At 47.6% G+C, this 19859-nt stretch overlaps 1 protein-coding gene across 1 annotated transcript in view; it reads right to left on the bottom strand.

The window, feature by feature from the left end:
- PLEKHH1 (pleckstrin homology, MyTH4 and FERM domain containing H1) overlaps positions 1-19859 on the bottom strand; it is a 71886-nt gene that overhangs the window by 18533 nt on the left and 33494 nt on the right. The window contains exons 5-14 of the mRNA XM_049770295.1: positions 17118-17201; positions 13577-13658; positions 12764-13491; positions 9459-9537; positions 8868-8959; positions 5396-5546; positions 4717-4859; positions 3448-3558; positions 1645-1731; positions 1123-1284 (exon numbers count right to left, since the gene is read on the bottom strand). Coding sequence (XP_049626252.1) covers positions 1123-1284; positions 1645-1731; positions 3448-3558; positions 4717-4859; positions 5396-5546; positions 8868-8959; positions 9459-9537; positions 12764-13491; positions 13577-13658; positions 17118-17201 — 1719 coding nt within the window. The remainder of the gene's footprint in view (positions 1-1122; positions 1285-1644; positions 1732-3447; positions 3559-4716; positions 4860-5395; positions 5547-8867; positions 8960-9458; positions 9538-12763; positions 13492-13576; positions 13659-17117; positions 17202-19859) is intronic.

The raw sequence follows: 19859 nt of genomic DNA, 5'->3' as shown, positions 1-19859 counted from the left end.
CAGGGCACTGCACATGTTCCTCAAAGCATGAGTGGAAATGATCTCTAAGCACAGAACTGAGAGTAGCCTCTAAGACTAGTGTGGTCCCCCAAAACCTTCCCTAGCAAAATAAAAAAAAAAGAGAATGCTAGAAGGGAGGGAAAGGCCACCACAGCTAAAGCCACGGTCAAGGGTGAGCCATGGGATAGAATAGTAGCCGCACCCCAACAGAGGTGAGGGAGGTGAGTACAGACTAAACAGGGGGCAGGGGCTGAAGCCTTCAAGCACTGAGCTTTTAAGCGAGCTTTATGTCCAGAGTGTGTGTTTCCTTGTTAACATTCAGTTTCTGGGGTGCATGCATTAATTCCTTACTACCAAACGACACTACAAGGAGTGTGGATTGTCTTTAGGGTACCGGGGATAGTATCAATCTCAATGGCCATACTACCTCACCTGAGTCACAGCCTCCCACATTTAATATTGAGATTTTGTGGGTACAGGCGGAGTCAGAGTCAGGGGATGACTCAAATAGGAACAAGACATTTCTTTCCTTTCTTTGTCTTTAGAATAGCCACTGTTGTTTTGGCAACCTTGGCCCCTGTTTCTAGATTCAAGGTTGTTTTGAGAATGATGTATGCAATTTAAACTTTGATGCTTTAAGTTCTGATCTGGAGTTCCCACCTCCGGCAGAGAAAGGTAGAACAAAACTTTTGAAACATTTTTCTCTTTTTCTTTTTGTTTTGTTTAAAACAGAAAGGTGGAGATGTTAGGGGAACCTAGCTAAAACCCTAAACAAAGGTCTTCCCCAGCTTCCTCTCCCCAGTAACCTTTTCCTTTAATATGTAAAAACCCACTGGATAGGATTTTTTTTTTTTGGGTCACACCCAGTGGAGTTCAGGGATTCCTCCTGGCTCTGAGCTCAAAAGTTGCCCAGGCAGGCTCCAGGGGACCATAGGGGGAATTGAACCAGGGTCCTTTCCAGGTCGGCCAGGTGCAAGGCAGACTGTATTTTATTTTACAATGGTTAGACTGAATCCATCCAGCTAACCATAGTGAGGAAGCTGTGTGCAGAGAGGGGACCCAGCATCCTGTGGCACTCTGGTTCCTAGCTCCCCTCCATTGCCTCTCCAGTCTCACCCATACCTTGGTTAGCCAGCCCTTCACAGTGGGCTTGGAGGTACCCTTAAGTGGGGTGAGGGGTCCAATAGCCTGGACCTTCAGCAAGCTCTGCAGGATCCAAATCCATTCCTCTAGCTGACTGGGAGAATCGGCTGTCAGGTAATAGGTTTTCTTCTCGGAGATGAGCTGTGGAAGTGAGAAAAATGTTGGGCGTCAGATACTAGGTTGGGGAGAAACAAGGATGGAGGAGCAGGAATTGGAATGTGAAGTGGACCAACCCCCAGATCTTTTTGAGTTCTTCCTTCTTCCCACCCTGAATTCCTCCCCTTCCACTCCTCATCTTTCTCTGTCTCTTCCACCTGCATGCCATGTCTGACTTTGGTCTCTTCTTTTCTTTCTAGTGCTCACAAATTCAGGCAATGTCTATGGTGTTGGTGCAATTGCTCATTCATGCTCATCTTACCAACTTTTTTCCCATCATCGCCCAACCCAAATCCAAACCCCTTATCTTCTGTGCACAATACTAGCTGCTAGGAGCATGCTCACCTGGAAAGTCTGGGCATCCTCCCCTCGGACAATTTGGCAATGCGAGTTCAGTTCCACTTGGCCTTGAGGTTTCCGGATGACGTCATTCTGCAACCAAAGAAACAGGGAAGAGAGTTGGCGCATGGGGACTTCTCAAAGCACGTCATGTCCCCTACTCTCTTACTCCAGGTCATAGGCAGTAAATGGGACCATCGTTCTCCAGCTCCCCCAGACTAGACAATGGGCTAGATTCAGTTTCTAGTTAAATGGTAGAGACCTGAGTCCTTCTGGCCAGGTCTCACAATGGATAGGCTCGAGTCTTTAAAGTTGGGTGAGATGCTATCAAGTTATCACTGAGTAATAAAGCCCTTAAATTCTTTCTGCTATATGTTTTTTTTTGTTTTTGTTTGTTTGTTTGTTTTGGGTCACACCAGGCAGCACTTAGGGGTTACTCCTGGCTCTATGCTCAGAAATCGATGCTGGCAGGCTCCGGGGACCATATGTGATGCCGGGATTCAAACTACCGTCCTTCTGAATGCAAGGCAAACACCTTACCTTCATGCTATCTCTCCAGCTCCTCTGCTACATCTTTTATCCCAAGTGTGGCAAATAAAGTAGCTTACACATAACTATGATCCTTTCCAATGACAATGCAGACATTACTATTCAAAGTGCCTGCTCACTGAACAACCAGGCCTAGGTCGAGTCCTGAACATGGTGTTCAAGGGGGAAGGAGCCACTGTCAATCAACTGAAATAATACAGGGGACAAAACCTTCTTGTTCTTTTTTTTTTGGGGGGGGTCCACACCCGGCAGAACTCAGGGGCTACTTCTTTTTTTTTTTTTTTTTGGTTTTTGGGCCACACCCGTTTGACGCTCAGGGGTTACTCCTGGCTATGTGCTCAGAAATCGCCCCTGGCGTGGGGGAACCATATGGGACACCGGGGATCGAACCAAGGTCCGTCCTACGCTAGCGCTTGCAAGGCAGATACCTTACCTCTAGCGCCACCTTCCCGGCCCCTGGGGGCTACTTCTGACTCTACGCTTAGAAATCACCCCCGGCAGGCTACGGGGACCATATGGGATGCCGGGATTTGAACCACTGTCCTTCTGCATACAAGGAATGCTATGTATCTGGCCCAAAATTTTTTTGTTCTTTTGGGGGGGCAGGTGTATGAGATGTCCCCATAAATATTGCTCAAAGTGCACAGAGGCCACTCTCAGAGTTACTTGATCAAACAAGCTGGATGATTCAATGTTTGGCCCTGTCGATGCAGTGATGCTCCACTGAGTGTCACCAGGGCCAGTCCCAAAAGTGCTTAGGGAGCCTCCAGCACAAAACCCAGCAGCACTCAAGTGTGGGGTGGCCAGGATTCAAACTCAGTATTGCATGTGCATCAAGGCATGAAGTCCTAAGCCCTAAACTATATCCAAGGTCTCCCAGGGTCTCTTTTTTCCTCTTAGAAACATTATCCCTGGCTTAAAGGTCAAAAGAAGTCCCAACATCCAAAGCTACCTAACACAGGAAGGAGACAAAGGAGGCAATGGGTCTGCTGCCAGAATAACACAGATAAGCTGAGGACAACCCGGTCAGTTCTTTACAGGTGCAGGCACAGGAAGAAATCACCAAACCCTTCAGAACAGGCCGATTTATGATGAGACACAGCAGTCTCCTGTTTCTCCTAGTTGGTTCCCAACTCTTCCTAGTGGTTAGCCTTTTGCCCTGCTCCTGAGCCTTCCTGCCCGTGTTCCAACCTCTCTCATACACTTCCAGGACTTTGGGCTTGGGTTCCTTTCAGCCCCAGCCAGGAGGGAGGGTCTCACCGGGGACTTGTAGTATGTAATTTGTCCCTGTCGCAGGACAAACCAGCGTCTCTTCCACGTTTTCACCCGGCTCCCCATTTTCATCAGGTAGCCAGACTTCTCCAGTGACTCCTACAGGAATAGAATAGGGGAAGAGAGGGTGGACAAAAAGAAGGGGAAATTCAGGGGGTTCACACAGGTCAACACAGTCTAGCTGACTCATTCTCAGTGATATAATGCCACACAAATGATTGCACGCCTACTGTGTATGTGTTCAGAGTACCATGCCCAAAGGGTTCAGAAAGGACTAGGTAAAAATAAAGAACAGCATCCCTCTGAGGAAGGACCAGGCTAGATAGCACAACATCATGCCAAGATGGCTGGTGGGGCTGCAGGAAGGGCGAGATTGACTGACTAGGGAAGGCTTCTGAAAAAGAACTGTGTTGGCCTTGGAAGGGAAGGTCAGCCTTCAAAGACAAGCTGAGGAGGAAGGAAAAAAGGAGAGGAGGAAGAAGAGAAGAAAGAGGAAAAGAAAGGAGGAAGAGAAGGGTGAGGAGGAGAAAGAATGAGGAGGACTGTTCCAGGCAGCCAGGAAGGGGAGGAAGGCTGAGGAAAAGTGTCCTGAGGTGGGGAGGTGAAGACAGAAGGTCCAGGCCTGCGTGCGGGGCAAGGCCTGGTAATGAGAGAGAGGCCTAGTTGTGCATCTCAGCCATGTCTCTGTGCCTCAGGTTTCTCATCCCTAATCGGAGAAACAACTGAGCACAGGGCCAGGTACTAATGAGCTGCTTCAGTGAACATTAGCTCCAACATCTGAGGTCAGCATGGTGCTAAACTGAGGGTCAATTTGTCAGCCCAACTCCTCCATAAACTTCTGATTTGGACTTTCCCAGAGAGGCCGATTCCCAGAGGGGTCACAGGAATGATCTACGGTGAGGGGAAGTAGCCCTGGATGCGAACAGGGCCTGCTTTCTGTCTACTAACTAAAGATCGATTTCCTGGTGGAGCAATGATCATAGATTTTTAGAAATGGGGTGATAGGCCTCATAAGTCTGGGAACCTCTGTTAACTGGCCATTTCTGTTTGGTTAAGTGTTTGCTCACCAGACCCCCTTACTTCCTTTTCATGGCTTTGTTTGTACTGATCCCCTATCTCCACACCCTAGGCCTCTCACTAGCAGAGGCGCTTCATCTCTTCCCTTCACCTATGCCAGGCACCCCCCTGCTCCTCGCATGTCCACTGCATGCATCAAGCTTCACCCCTGCCCAGCCTCTGTGGGGTGCTCCCTCTCACCCCACTCAGGCCCAGCCCCTCCGTGGAGTAGGACGAGGTGCGCTGTAACTTGTGCTCAGGTTCCGAGTAGTCACTGTCCAGCGAGCAGGCATCTGGCGGGATAGCGTAGTCCCCCTCGGAGCTCAGCGAGGACATGGAGACGCCTGGACAAGGGAGGTGGCGTCAGGGTTCCAGGCCCACATACTGGCCCAGTGGACACAGACAAGCAGACACTGCATCAAAGGGCCCTGGTTACCCAATGTGCCACAGGACAGGAGAGAGCTACAGTAGAAAGGTAGGAAGAGCTAACATGGGGTATGCAGAGACAAGTAAGGGACACAGTAACATATACCATTTTCCTCATCCACCAGGGCCCCAAGTTGGTGCTAAGGGCTCAGGGACAGAGATCAAGCTGGGACACCAGGCACAACTAACATGGGAGAGCACGAGGGCCCCATTATTGTTCCCCAGCCCTTGGTTCCCTCTTTTCCATTTGTTTTTTTTTTTTGGTTTTTGGGCCACACCTGGTGATGCTCAGGGGTTACTCCTGGCTCTGCGCTCAGAAATTGCTCCTGGCTTGGGGGACCATATGGAATGTCAGGGATAGAACCAAGGTCTATCCTGGGTTGGCTGCATGCAAGGAAAATGCCCTGCCATTGTGCTATCTCTCCAGCCCCCTCTTGGCTCCCCTGTTTTATACCTCTTTTAATGGCCCTGGGGCTGCCCAGGCCACCAGTCTTCCTTGACTCAGGGCAGGGGATGGAGATGCGGAAGCTGGCCTGGGAGCTGCAGTCGTCATCGGAGCCTGAGGACTCGTCCACAAAGGGCACACTGCTGATCTGCGTGGCTTTCTGCAACACAGAGACCCCCTGCACCCTGTGGCTAAGGCTGCAGAACAGCACTTTCCACCTGCCTCTGCATGCGGGGGCCAGCACAGTCTGTCCAGATACACAAATGCCATCGCCAGGCAGAGGCACTCTGCAGATAAGTGTCGCTTCCTGGCCTTGATCCTACACCGACACCACCAGGCTTCTCTTGATTCTCCTTCCCGACCACATCATCTTCCAGGCCTTTTTTTTTTTTTTTTTTTTTTTTTTTGGATCACACCCAGCAGCGCTCAGGGGACCATATGGGATGCCGGGATTCAAACCACTGTCCTTCTGCATGCAAGGCAAATGCCCTACCTCCATGCTAAATCCCCACCGGGCTCATCTTCTGGCTTTAGGGAGACCCTTGCTCCTGCCACTAGGGGGCCAGAATGCCAAGCCATGGACATATGTGAGTAGAGAGCTTCAAAAAACAGGAGCAAATAATGAAACGAGAGATCAGCTGGACAAACATTAAAAACTATTGTGAGGGATAGCTCAGTGGTAGGACATTTGTCTTGCAGGCAGGTGACCTGGGACAAACCCAGGTTCGATTCCTGGCATCTCATATGGTCCCCCAAGCCTGCCAGGAGCAATTTCTGAGTGCAGAGTCAGGAGTAACCCCTGAGCACCGCCAGGTATGGCCCCCAAACCAAAATAAATAAATAAATAAATAAATAAATAAATAAATAAATAAATAAAGTTAAAAAAAACTGTTGTGAAAAAGGCACTCTCCATCTCTCTATGTTGGTAAAAATGCAGGGGGAAAAAGAGATTCTGAGGGGCCGGAGAGATAGCATGGAGGTAAGGCTTTTGCCTTTCATGCAGAAGGACAGTGGTTCAAGTCCCGACATCCCATATGGTCCTTGTGCCAGCCAGTGGGGATTTCTGAGCATAGAGCCAGGAGTAACCCCTGAGCGCTGCTGGGTGTGACCCAAAAACCAAAAAAAAAAAAAAAAAAAAGAGTTTCTGAAGTGAGAAAAATCCTTACAGAAGGCAATCAGGGAGAACCTGCCTGGGGTAGGGGGGCACACCTGGTGGTGATTGGGTATTACTTCTTGGCTCTACACTCAGAAATCATACCTGGTGGGGGCCCAGAGAGAGCACAGCGGCGTTTGCCTTGCAAGCAGCTGATCCAGACCAAAGGTGATTGGTTTGAATCCCGGTGTCCCATATGGTCCCCTGTGCCTGCCAGGAGCTATTTCTGAGTAGACAGCCAGGAGTAACCCCTGAGCACCACCAAAAAAAAGAAATCATACCTGGTGGAACTCTGGCGATTTTATGGGATGCCAGGGATTGAACCTGGATCAGTCATGTGCAAGGTAAACACCTTACCCACTATTCTTTTTCTTTCTTTTTTCTTTTTTTTTTTTTTTTTGGTTTGTGGGCCACACCCGGCGGTGCTTAGGGGTTACTCCTGGCTGTCTGCTCAGAAATAGCTCCTGGCAGGCACGGGGGACCATATGGGACACCGGGATTTGAACCAACCACCTTTGGTCCTGGCTCGGCTGCTTGCAAGGCAAACGCCGCTGTGCTATCTCTCCAGGCCCTCTTTTTCTTTCTTTCTTTTTTTTTTCTTCTGGTCTTTGGGTCACACCCAACAGCGCTCAGAAATTGCTCCTGGCAGGCTCAGGGGACCTCATGGGATGCCAGGATTTGAACCACCAACCTTCTGCATGCAAGGTAAACGCCCCACCTCCATGCTATCTCTCCGGCCCCTTACCCACTAGTCCATTGTGCCAGCCCCTCAGAAAACTTTTTTACCTAGGAACCAAAGAGATAGTACCTGAGTATGGTGCTTATCTTAGACATGGCTGACCTGGGTCATCCCTCAGTACCACAAATGGTCCCCTGAGTCTTGCCACAGTGATCCATGGATGCAGAACCAGAAGTAGGCAACTAAGTATAATCACATGTGGTTCCCAAACAAAGCAAACAGCAAACAATAACAAAACTCTTTTACCCATAAATTGGACCTCAAGAAAGAAATAGGTGTTAAGTTAGTACACTAAATACAGGTATGCAGTGATGCTCATCAGGGCACTTTAGAGATAAGTGGAAATAAAACTTAAATTGTCAATCAGCCAGAGCAGGTTAACACGCCGAGGTTGAGACTGCAATCTGTGGCTTCATTAATAATGCCCAGCTTTGTTGGATGGTGCTTTCCAAAAGTGAAACACAACCACCACTTCCGTTGGCACAGCCTATCCAGTGTGCTATGCATGTGACCCTTCAGGGGTCCACACTGGCATCAATGTGTGATAACATCATGGGTTTGGTATCTAGATGCATCTATACCAAAGGGCACCACAGAGCCCTAAGAAAAAAGGATTGTAGATGGGAAGAGCAGGAAGATCCGTTATGTCCAGGGGATAGGAAGAATAGAAGGACATGTATGATATATGTCCCTCTATTTGACTACATGTATGTGCGTGTGAAAGAGTAAGAGTAAGGAGACAAAAGTATAGACAAAGACAGGTTGCAGTTCTGGCTGTTTTGGTTTTGGTTTTGGTCACACCTGGCAATACTTAGGGGTTATTCCTGGCTTTGTACACAGGAATCATTCCTATGTTGATGCCAGGGATTGAACCTAGGTTGGCTGCATGCAAAGCAAGAGCCCTACCACTGTACTATCACTCAGGCTCCTATGGCTGATTTCTGTTAAAATATGGGAATATACAGTGAATAAAGAAATGAATTCTAGAAGGAACCACACCAACCTGTGAGACAGGGGGAAGATGGGAGAAGACGGTGGAATAGGCAGGGGTTTAACATTTTGTGTCTGTTCTGAACCCACACTTTGAGGGCTACTCCAACTCAGTGCTTGGGGAACCATGCAGGGCAGGCTTGATACAAAGTTCAGTCCACTGAGCTATTTCTCTGACCTTCTGCTCCCCCTAGCCCCCTTGCAGAGGTTCAACTTCTAACATTTGTTTGTAAAAGAATTTTTAGAATGAAAATCTAACAAACAATGAAAGAACACACTAAGCAAAAGCTCTGGTCCTAGAGCAGAGCCAGGTGTGTGCAGAAGTCTGGCACTCCAGTCCTGATCCAGCCACTGACACAAGGCCAAGGGGCCACCCTCTTCTAAGACAGCAGCTTCTTTTTTGTTTTGTTTTGTCTTGTTTGTTTTGGGGCCACACTTGGGGTACTCAGAGGTTACTCCTGACTCTGCATTCAGGGAGTATTTCTAGTGGTGCTCAGGGGACTATATGGGATGCCGGAGATCAAATCCGGGTCCGGCCATATGCAAGGTAAACACTCTACCAGCTGTGCTATCATTCCCAGACAGTAGCATCCTCTTACCCCCTTCAGGGAGGTGTAGACTGGCACGGTGACACTCTTGTAGACAAGGCCAGAAAAAGGTCCAGGGGAGGCAAGAGCAGGAGGGCTTGAAGCTGTCAGGGAGGCAAAGTGGCACAGGGTTAACTTGTGGTAAGAGGCTTGGGGCGGTAGAGGACCGGAGAGCAAGAAGACCTCTGAAGCTACCTTCACCGGAAGACACTGACAGGTGACAGATCCCCCTTCCTGCCAAGGCTCTACCAACGAAGGATGTGATCACAAGCTCTCATTCACTTTGGTAATTCTCAGCTGGCCTATGACTCAGGACACCAGAAGAATACAGCTCCTTGGCCTATAAGAATCTTGGCACTCCCGAAGGGAAGCCATGATAGGTGGGAGGCTGCGCTACTTCTATAGAGCCAGGTCTGTAACTGTCCCTCATCCCACCAAGTAGAGGATGAGCTGAAACTCTACCATTTCCTTCCCAGAGACCCTGCTATGTGCTTTCACCTCACTTCACAGATGACATGGCAACAGGTGGTGGCTGAGGGCTATGGCAGGGGTGCTGCTCACTCTTGCTCTCCTATAGGCCCACAAGAACCTCAGGGGACTCACCACAGCAGGTGACATTACTCCTGGGAGAGACATCCGAGAGCCGCAGTCCTGATGTGGCCACTGCGTAGATCCTGCTCTCCTGGAAAGAGAGTTTGAGAGGGTCAGGGCCGTTCCTGCCACACCCCTGTACCCCCTGAGGTGTCGGGGACAAAGTACAGCTTTAGTGGTGGGGAGACCTGGAGCCAAAACCAGGCATGGCTAGTTACTAAGAGGGGAGAATCTTGGGCCAAGTTCCATAATTTCTGGGCCTCATTTTCCTCCTAAAATGGAAGCATTGTCACAGGAATGAAACTACTAAGGTGAACATGTAACTCCTGCCATATAACCAGTTATATGCCCATGGCTATTCACGTCCCTTTGCTTGGTGCCAGGGAGTTCAAGAGGAAGGGTCAGGGTGACCTGTTTTCCAGAATCTTATGCATTTCAGAAGCCTTGAGTCTCAAAGGCTCGCCCATAGTAGTAGAAGGTGTTAGCTATTGAATACCTCAGAGCCCCATGGGCTTCCTAAGTCTTGCTAAACTGGCTGTGTGGAAGCCAGGATGCAGTGTTTTCCCAACAATAATGCACCATCATTTGGGATTTGGGGCCAAACTCACAGAGCTTCCCCTAGGTCCTAGAACCCCTCTTGAGGAACAGCTGCCCTCAACACTTTCCTCAGCCCATCTGCATTCCTGGGTCTTATGGAAGGTGAGGAGGATAGGAACAGTCCAGATAGCTTAATCTGGTTTTCAGATCACACCCAAACAACCTCAGAGGACAATCCCTGCATGCCTTTCCATATCTGTTTTCCTCTTAAGATAAAGAGAAAACAGAGAGATAGCACAGTGGTAGGGCTTTCGCCTTGCACGTGGACGAACCCCAGGACAAACCTGGGTTCAAATCCCGGTATCCCATATGGTCCCCCGAGCCTACCAGGAGCGATTTCTGAGCGTAGAGCCAGGAGTAACCCCTGAGTGCTGCCGGGTGTGACTCAAAAATAAAAAAAAAAAAAAAAAATATATATATATATATATATATATATATATATATATATATATATATATATATATATATATAAAGAGGTCAGTGGGGCTGGAGAGAGCACAGTGGTAGGGTGTTTGCCTTGCACGCAGCCAACACAGGACAGACCCTGGTTCTATTCCCAGCATCCCATATAGTCACCTGAGCCTGCCAATAGTGATTTCTGAGCACAGAGCCAGGAGTAATCCCTCAATGATGCTAGGTATGACCCCAAAACAAACAAACAAACAAATAAATAAAAAAAGAGGTCAGAATATTTTACAAAGGGCTGCTCAAAATGAACCTCAGAAGTGATGTTGAAAAGCAGTCGAAAAAGGACTCTTCGAAGTCTAAATTGGCAAGGAGGTTAAATTGAACCACGTCCTCTGACTTCTCATTTTCCTGCCCACCATGGTCACTGCCCAGGTGGTCCCACCCAAGGAGGGCGGGAGTCAAGCTTGCAGAGGGGAAGGAAGTGCGCTGTCTCTGGGAGCTGGCACGGACCAGCACTGTATCTTGTCTGCAGCAGGAGAAGGTTAAGGCAGGGTCTCCTTAGTGGGTTTGTAGATCTTGGGGGTTGGGAAGGGGTGTTCTTCTCTGGAATTCAACTAATTGGTGTTTCATGGGACCAGTATGGTGGGAAGACTTGAAGCACTTTATATATGCGTTAGCTTTTAGCTTTCTCTTGCTCCTATCTCTCACGGTTTCACAGAACTCCTCTTAGCTATGGTGGTGCTTGTATTTTGACCAAATGGCAAATGAACAGCCCTCTTTTTTGGCAATCATGTTCCAGTCCTTTGGCCTTGGACACAGCAGTGCCACGAAGGGATCCTTGTAATAAGCTCAGCCTGAAGCTGGACCAGTGGGGCTCTCCACCTATCAGCATTTCAAAGGATTCTCTAGAAGTGGGGCTCCCAGGCAGTGCTGTCAGGCTGTTGCTCTGATGGGAATCTACTTGTTCCTTCGACTGCCAAGAACCCAATGCTTATCTGTATTCCCCCACTCCAGTCTCTGGGCAGGCTGGAACAGTGTGACAGGATTAAGAAGCACTTAAACTGTGAAGTCTCATTAGGTGGCACGGCTGAGGGTGAAGGCTGTATACTCTGAGAAGCCCCTCACTAGCTTCTACCCGGCCCTGACAGGCAGTTCAGTGGGTGGGGACAGCATCTTCCTCCATTGGTCCTGCCCACCATTAGCAGCGAAACCAAGTTTGTGGATAACTCCCATGTTTGTTTCAGGTTTTTGTCAGGAAAATGTCCAAGACTACAGCCTAGAAAGAAGAGTCTGAAGGATGACAGCCTCATGGAGGTATGGCTCAGCTCTATAAAGATAAGACACAGCCAGACTTCTCTCAACGGTATCCCATCCCAGGACGCCGACTTTGAAGCAGCTCTAGCAGATCAAAGCATTCCCCCCCCCCCCCAATTTCCTAGGGAAGCGCAGAGTCAGTGATGATAAAATTCACACATCACTTCCTGGAAATGACAGAAAACACCTGCTCCATACGAACACATTTGATCCTCACCTATAAAAGAGGTCCTGAGTGTGCTCCTATTCACAGATACAGAAACTGAGGTTTAGACCTTCAACCAGATCCCATGAAGTAGTTTGATGCTGGGCTTGGGCTCTCTTTTTTTTAAAATTCTTTTCTTTTCCTGCTTTTTGGGCCACATAAGGTGATGCTCAGGTCACTTCTGGCTATGCGCTCAGAAATCGCTCTTGGCTTGGGGGATCATATGGGATGCAGTGGGATCAAACTGCAGTCCATCCTAGGTTAGCCGTGTGCAAGGCAAAAGCCCTACCGCTTGTGCCACTGCTCTGGCCCCTTGGGCTCTTTCTTAACCAACAGACTATCATGCAGATTAAAAAATAACCAGAGCATGGCTGGACAGGTCTGGTAGATTATGGGAAATCAGCTATTCCTTTTCCTGGCTCTGCCCTTCCTCCCTCCCTCCCTCCCTCCCTCCCTCCCTCCCTCCCTCCCTCCTTCTTTCCTTCCTTCCTTCCTTCCTTCCTTCCTTCCTTCCTTCCTTCCTTCCTTCCTTCCTTCCTTCCTTCCTTCCTTCCTTCCTTCCTTCCTTCCTTCAGGTGACACTCAGGGGTTACTCCTGCCTATGTGCTCAGAAACTGCTCCTGGCTTGGGGGACCATATGGGATGCTGGGGGATCGATAGGATAGGCTAGCACAGGCAAGGCAGACGCCTTACGGCTTGTGTCACTCCTCTGGCTCTGCCCTTTCTATGTCTGAGCAGACACATGGTGCTCCCACTCCCCAGCCTCCCCAGCACATGGCCAGCCTCTTCTTACCCATGATGGAAACCGGTGCAAGGGTGGTGTGGGTGGCTTGCTTCCCAAGTCCACTTCCTCCAGATCTGCTTGGGGACCCTTTTCACTTTCCTTCCTTCCTGCTGGCAGCTGCTCCTCCATCTCCATCTTCTCTGGTTCCTCTCGGGGCTCAGCCAGGGCCCCCACTTCAGGAAGACCAGGGATCTGAAAGGTCCTGATCTCACGGCTCACCATATGGCTAAAGTGTCCGGGGTAGGCTTGGGGCTGGCTGTGGTGCCGTCTGGCCAGCTGGAGGCTGTCCCGGGGGTTGCCAGGATTCCGAGCCTTGGGGAGGGTGACGCTGCTGCCTGGCCCACTTTCTTGGGCAGAGGTTTTAGTTCCAGAGAACGGAGGTCCCTGGGGAATGGCTAGGCCCACACCCCAGGAAGCCAAGCCATGCCTAGGGGTGCCTGGTGTTCTGGACTGTGGGCCTGGAGTGCCCTCTCTTTTCAGGCGAGGTGGAAGTGTCTTGGCTTTTGGGGTCTCCTCTAGGCAGGTCACGCTGGAGTGAGAGGCCTGCAAGTGGTTTTCTGCCTTGCTCTGCAGAGCACCTGGAGAAGGGGGCGGCACAGCCATCTTTGGGGTCACCTGGGCCTGAGGACCATTTTCCTGCCCCAATGACTGGGGCACTGGACCTGACAGGATAGCATCCAGTTTAGGGGTTCCCTGGGGTTTCATCAGCAGCTTTCCTGAAGGTGCCATCTGAAGAGCTGTAGTGGGGGCAAAGGCGGAATGTTGAGGTGCCCCTCATTCACTCTCCACCCACATGCCCACACACAGCCCTGGCTGACTTACCCTCCAGGGCAACTTGAAGGGCCCCCACTTGCTCCTCTAGCTGCTGATTACAGCTCTTGAGGTGCTGATTCTCCGTCTCGAGCTGGGCAAAACAGAGAGGTAGAGCTTTCAAATACATAGTCCATGGGATCAGGGAGAACTCAAATTAGAGAACTTAAATTAGAGAACTCTAATTTCGAGAGAACTCAGAATTAGAGCAAAATCCTCAGTCTAGAGCCAATTTTGTAGACGCTCATGTAGATGCTCAAGTGTGGACAGTCCCTCCCCTGGAGCCCGGAGCTCTCCCTCTGAGCATCTGTCTAGTTTGAGTTGGGTTGGAATTCCACTTGGCAGATCCAGCAGTTTCTTTTCTAGTTATTGTTTTACCATTTTTTTTAGAAATCATGAAAGGCAACACTTACATAGGAAGTGGCATGCCTGGGTTAGCTTAATGAATAATTCCGATTCAAGCTCAGTTGACCACCACCCAGATTAAGAAGCAGAAATATGCCACCAATATGCAGATGGCCCCGGGCTGGCCCTGAGTTGGACCTCAGGGTCCTTCATCCCTACAAGGCAACAGTCCTGCTAAGAGATCTAAGGTCACTTCCCTGATATTTAGGTTTTACCATGGAGATATGCATTTCCACACCTGTTGGTTTAGTTGTCCCCCATGTATGACTTCTATATAGTTACCCATAAACAATTAGGAGCAACAATCCCATCCCTTATAGATGAGAATCCATGTAAAATGCTTCTGGAGGGTTTCCCCATCAATACTCAGGGGACTTGGGTTCACTCCAGAAATATATGTCCAAACAACTGAATGGCTCAGTGTGGTGGTGCTTGAGCCCACCAAGGTCATGCTTAGGGGTGGTTAGAGGTCGTGTGGTACCAGATTAAACTCACAGCTTCATATGTGCCCTTTTTTTTTTTTTTTTAATTTTTTGGGCCATACCCGTTTAATGCTCAGGGGTTACTCCTGGCTAAGCACTCAGAAATTGCTGCTGGCTTGGGGGGACCATATGGGATGCCGGGGGATCAAACCGCGGTCCTTCCTTGGCTAGCACTTGCAAGGCAGACACCTTACCTCTAGCGCCACCTCACCGGCCCCCATATGTGCCCTTGACCCCTGAGTTATCTCTTGAGTCTCTATATATAATGTTTGGCACCCCCAAACTTAACTGCTGGGCTAGAGAGATAATACAGTGGTAGGGTGCTTGCCTTGCATGCAGTTGACCTTGGTTCTACCCCCATATGATCAAGTCCTCTACCACCATCAGGAATTCATTCCTGAGTGCAGAGCTAGGAGTAACCACTGAGCATCGCCAGGTGGGTGGCCTTAACCGAACCTTAACTACTAATAAACTACAGTGGACTGTTAGACTTTTCAGTGATCTAAACAGTTGATTAGTATATGATTTTTTAAATGCTGTATTATTACATGCCGCAGTCTTACCATAAAGTCAGAGAAAAACCACACACACACACACAGAAAAAAAAACATCTACATCTCTGTACTCTTTTCATCAACACCAGTTACAAGAAAATTGATGTAAAAGTAGACCAGCAGAATTCTAGTCCACATTGGGATGAGAATTTTACAGCAAGCACTTCTGTGCCTGTCTTTATTTTTTATTTTTTTGGTTTACACACTGTCTGTAAGGTTGCTGCATTTTCTTTTAAGCTAAATTCAGATAGAATGCATGCCATAATTTGAGTTAAATCTCTGGCACCCTATATGGTCCCTAGATCCCTGCCATGAGTGATCTCTGAACAGAGAGTAAGCCCTGAGCATAGAAGGGTATGGGTCCCCCCAAAAAACTAAAATTAAATTCAGTGCATTTTGCTGAATAGCTTTTAGCAAGAGTCAGAGTTGTGGAATATGAAGGTCAGTCTGACATCAGCTTTGTCTCCCACATTAGTACTCTAGCAGGTCAACTGAGTCATGAGTCTATAGAAAGGACAAAGGGCAAAATGAGTCAATTACCTATTTATTACATGCTCTTCTTTTTTGTTTGTTTTTTGGAGCCATACCCGGTGACACTCAGGAGTTACTCCTGGCTATGAGCTCAGAAATCGCTCCTGGCTTGGGGGACCATCTGGGACGCCGGGGGATCGAGCCAAGGTCCGTCCTGGGTCAGCCACATGCAAGGCAAACGCCCTACAGCTGTGCCACCTCTCTAGCCCCAACTTCTTTTAAGGGTAAACTATTGATGTCAGAACAGAGAGGAAATAAATGAGACTACTTTCCTTTCCTTTTCCAAGCTTTAATTTTCTTTCTTTCTTTCTATTTAGGGAGGAACTATCCTATTACAATTTTTTTGGGTTTTGTTTTATTTTTTAAGTAGGTACATCATAGCTTCTAAGTTTGAGTTTCCTAAGTATAAAGTTATACCCAATGATGAACTACGACACAGAATAGATAGGGATGGAAGGCAGCACAAGAATTATTGGGGCTGAAAAGAGTTGTAGAGTAGTTTGAGGTAATGAAAAGTTTTGAAATGCGATGATGATAGAGAGCATAGCAAATTTCTTTTTAAGTTTGTTTTTGAGCCACAACTGGCAGTACTCAGGGCTTATTCCTGGTTCTGTGCATAGTAATCACTCCTGGCAGGTTCAGGGAACCATATGGGATGCCAAAGATTGAACCCAGGTCTGTACTATCAATCTCACTGGCATGACACTGAATGTTTTTAATGTAAGTGAGTGGGTTTTTTTTTGTTTTGGGGTCACACTGGCATTGCTCAGGGGTTACTCCTGGCTCTGCACTCAGAAATCTTTCCTGGCAGGCTCGGGGGACATATGGGATGCAGAGAATCGAACCTCCATCAGTCCTGGGTTAGCTGCATGCAAGGCAAAGGCCCTACCACTATGCTATCTCTCTGGCCCCTGAGTTTTGTATTTGAAAAACAGCTAAGAGGATTAGGAAATAGGAGACATATCTAGCATGTGCTTGATGCCAGAACATTCCCTAGCACATGGTACCCTGATCACTGAGCCTGGAGCAGCACTTAATGCCCAGCAAAATTATAATTAAAAACAAACAAACAAACTCAATTTTATGTGTATTTTACCATCACAAAACATTTTAATGGCGAAAGTTGAGGAGAAATGGGAGACAGGGATGGAAAGGGCTGTGTGTGCCTCACAAGGAAAGGACTGCTACTCTGAGAAACAAGACAGAATCCTTCTCCCCAAACTCCTACAAAGAGCTCAGTAGTAGCTCTGGGGACACCCAACCCAGACAAATTAAGAAAAGTGAAGAGGGGGCCAGAGAGATAGCACAGCGGTAGGGCGTTTGCCTTAGATGCAGAAGGACGGTGGTTTGAATCCCAGCATCCCATATGGTCCCTTGAGCCTGCCAGGAGCGATTTCTCAGCATAGAGCCAGGAATAACCCCTGAGCGCTGCCGGGTGTGACACCCTCCCCCCAAATAAAAAGTGAAGTGAAGCCTCTCAGCAAAACAAAGGCCTATTGAGGTCCCATCAACAGGAGGTCCGGAATGGGAGGATGATAACCCACCACCTCTTTCCCAGCTTCCTACAGGTGATCCACTCACCTCAGCTAACTTCAGGGTCACCCACTCTTTGATCTTCGCAGCTTTTTCTTGAATGGCTTTTGCTTCTTCTGCTCTTATCAGTTTCTACAAGAGAGAGAGAGGGATTTGGATTTATCTCAGCAGTCAAGGCATTAAGAGGCGGGGAAGTGATGGGAAACTGGACCAAGAAACTAAAGCTGAAGAGGTAAAGAAAAATTACTCCTATATAATGTTCAAGTGGGAAAAGCCACCTTTGGTTTAATACAAATTCAAAAACGTCGTGAGACAAGAGAATAATCTATGCCATCATTATACATTATTGTATTTAAATACTTACTTGAATATCATTTAATATTTTAAAATATTAAAATAAAAAACCTACTAAGAGATGATAACATACATACAGAGGGCTAATTTTAAGTAAACAATCTAATAAACATATACAAAAGATATAAGTAGAAAATCTACAGAAAAATAAAGAAGGAAATCTATGAAAAGCTGTTCCATTTCAGTCATGTTTTTAAGAATGCAGGCAAAAATCTTGGAAGAGACGCCAAGCCAAGCCAATGAAACCCACAAGGACACAGGTTTTTGGGCTGTAAACTTTGGGACTTTCTTTTCTTTTCTTTCTTTCTTTTCTTTTCTTTTTTTTTTTTTTTTTTTTTTTTTTTTTTTTTTTTTGGTTATTGGGTCACACTTGGCAGCACTCAGGGGTTTCTGCATACAAGGCAAATGCCCTACCTCCATGCTCTCTCTCTGGCCCCATAAACTTTGGGACTTTCTTAAAGTGGGGATGGGCAGTCTCTCCTCTTCCATCCTCCCCCATTCCCACTACTAGAAACTCCAGCAGCCAAACAAACCCACATGCTACACACCGTCTCTGATCTGTAAATGGGATTTACCAGCCATCCAGCTGACAACTCTGGGACTTCTTTGGGAGGAAAGTGGGGTGAGAATCAACACCATTCTACTGGATCTTGAGGCTCCTGGAGGCCTCATATGCTGCCATGCAACATCTCCTCCAAATCCCACCATACTGACAGCCCAGTAGGGGCACAACAAATTAGATGGAAAAGTAGCACAGAAGCCCACTAAATTCAATAAGTGAAAATAATATCACAGAAGGCTTACCTAGCAACAAACAACTCAATGATGTTAATAATATTTTGTTACTACTTTTATAGTTCTCTTAGCGTTACTTTAAATTTTGTTTTGTTTTGTTTTGGGCCACACTCAGTGGTGTTCAGGGGTTACTCCTGGCTCTGTGCTCAGAAATCGCTCCTGGCAGGTTCAGAGGGCAATATGGGATGCCGGAAATTGAACCCTGAGTGGGTCCTGGGTCAGCCACGTGCAAGGTAAATGCCCTACCATTGTGCTGTCATACCTCTCCCTCCTCCATTTTTTTTTTTTTTTTTTTTTTTTGCTTTCACAGTGGTGCTAGTAGCCACCAGAGCTATACCTGGACATACTCAGGAGGCCACAGTGCTGGAAATTGAAACCAGAGCCTTTCAGATGCCAGAAATGATGCTGCCCTTTGAGTTACTGCCCAGTCATGACTGCTATTTCTCTAGATGCTCAGGAGTTACTCCTGGCACTGTGCTCAGGGATCACTCCTGATGGTGCTTGGGGGATCATATGCAATTCAGGGATTGAATTTGAGCTGGCTGTGTACAAGGTTAAGTGCCTTATTCACTGTATTATCTCTCATATAACTTACTATCTTCATCATTTACATTTATTTCTCTTTTTATTTTTGCCATTTTCCCCCATAAGAGCCCTATCTAGCAGTGCTTATGGAGGAAGTTCATTGTCATTCCTGGTAGTGTTGGGGTGGCCATCAAGGCTATACCTGGTGGTAGTAGCACAGCAGGGCAGTGCCTATAATACTGGGGATTAAACTCAGGGTTTAGGCATATGTTCTACCAGTTGAGCCATATCCTCATTCCCTTGCTAGATTTATGGATGGTTTTCACTTATATTTAAATTCTGGAGATAGTATAGTGTCTAGGGCACTGTCCCAGCATGTTGCTAATTTAGAATCAATATCCAGCACCCCAAAGGGTCTCCATGTCCTACCAGAGTGATCCCTGAGCACCACTGGGTGTAGCCCCCATATAAAAACAAAAACATTATCAAATATCCAGTTTTTGACTACTAATATTACGAAATCCCTTGCTTGATTTTTTTGTTTGTTTCTTTTTTTTGTTTGTTTTTTGGGCCACACCCGGCGATGCTCAGGGGTTACTCTTGGCTATCTGCTCAAAAATAGCTCCTGGCAGGCATGGGGGACCATATGGGACACCAGGATTCGAACCAATCACCTTTGGTCCTTTGCTTGCAAGGCAAACGCCACTGTGCTATCTCTCCGGCCCCCCCCTTTTTTTTTTTATTTTTAAAGTTTAGCTACTATATTCTTTAGCTCTGGGATATCTGTTTGGACTTTGCTCAAGTTTTCTCTCATACTTCCTAAGTCTTTGTTAAAGTTTGTTTACATTGATCTCATTGTCACGAGCTTCACTGAACACTCTTAGGGATGTTGCTTTGAATTCCTCAGGTGACCTGTATCACTCTGCCATATTAGGCATTCTTTCCAGCTGCTGTCTTGATTCAAAAGCTAGCCATCTCTTTATTATTTTTAGTGCTCAGAAGGGCCTGCAGAGGCCTCAGGCAATTATGGGACTCATAGTTAACAAAGACTTTTGTCACTGAGTTCAAGTATGCCTGAACAGAGACCAAGGGTTTAAGATCACTGTTTCCCGCTGT

Source organism: Suncus etruscus, chromosome 3, assembly GCF_024139225.1.
Source record: "Suncus etruscus isolate mSunEtr1 chromosome 3, mSunEtr1.pri.cur, whole genome shotgun sequence".
Lineage (NCBI taxonomy): Eukaryota > Metazoa > Chordata > Mammalia > Eulipotyphla > Soricidae > Suncus > Suncus etruscus.
Note: the sequence above shows the minus strand (reverse complement) of the source record. Positions and strands in the feature narration are given on the sequence as shown.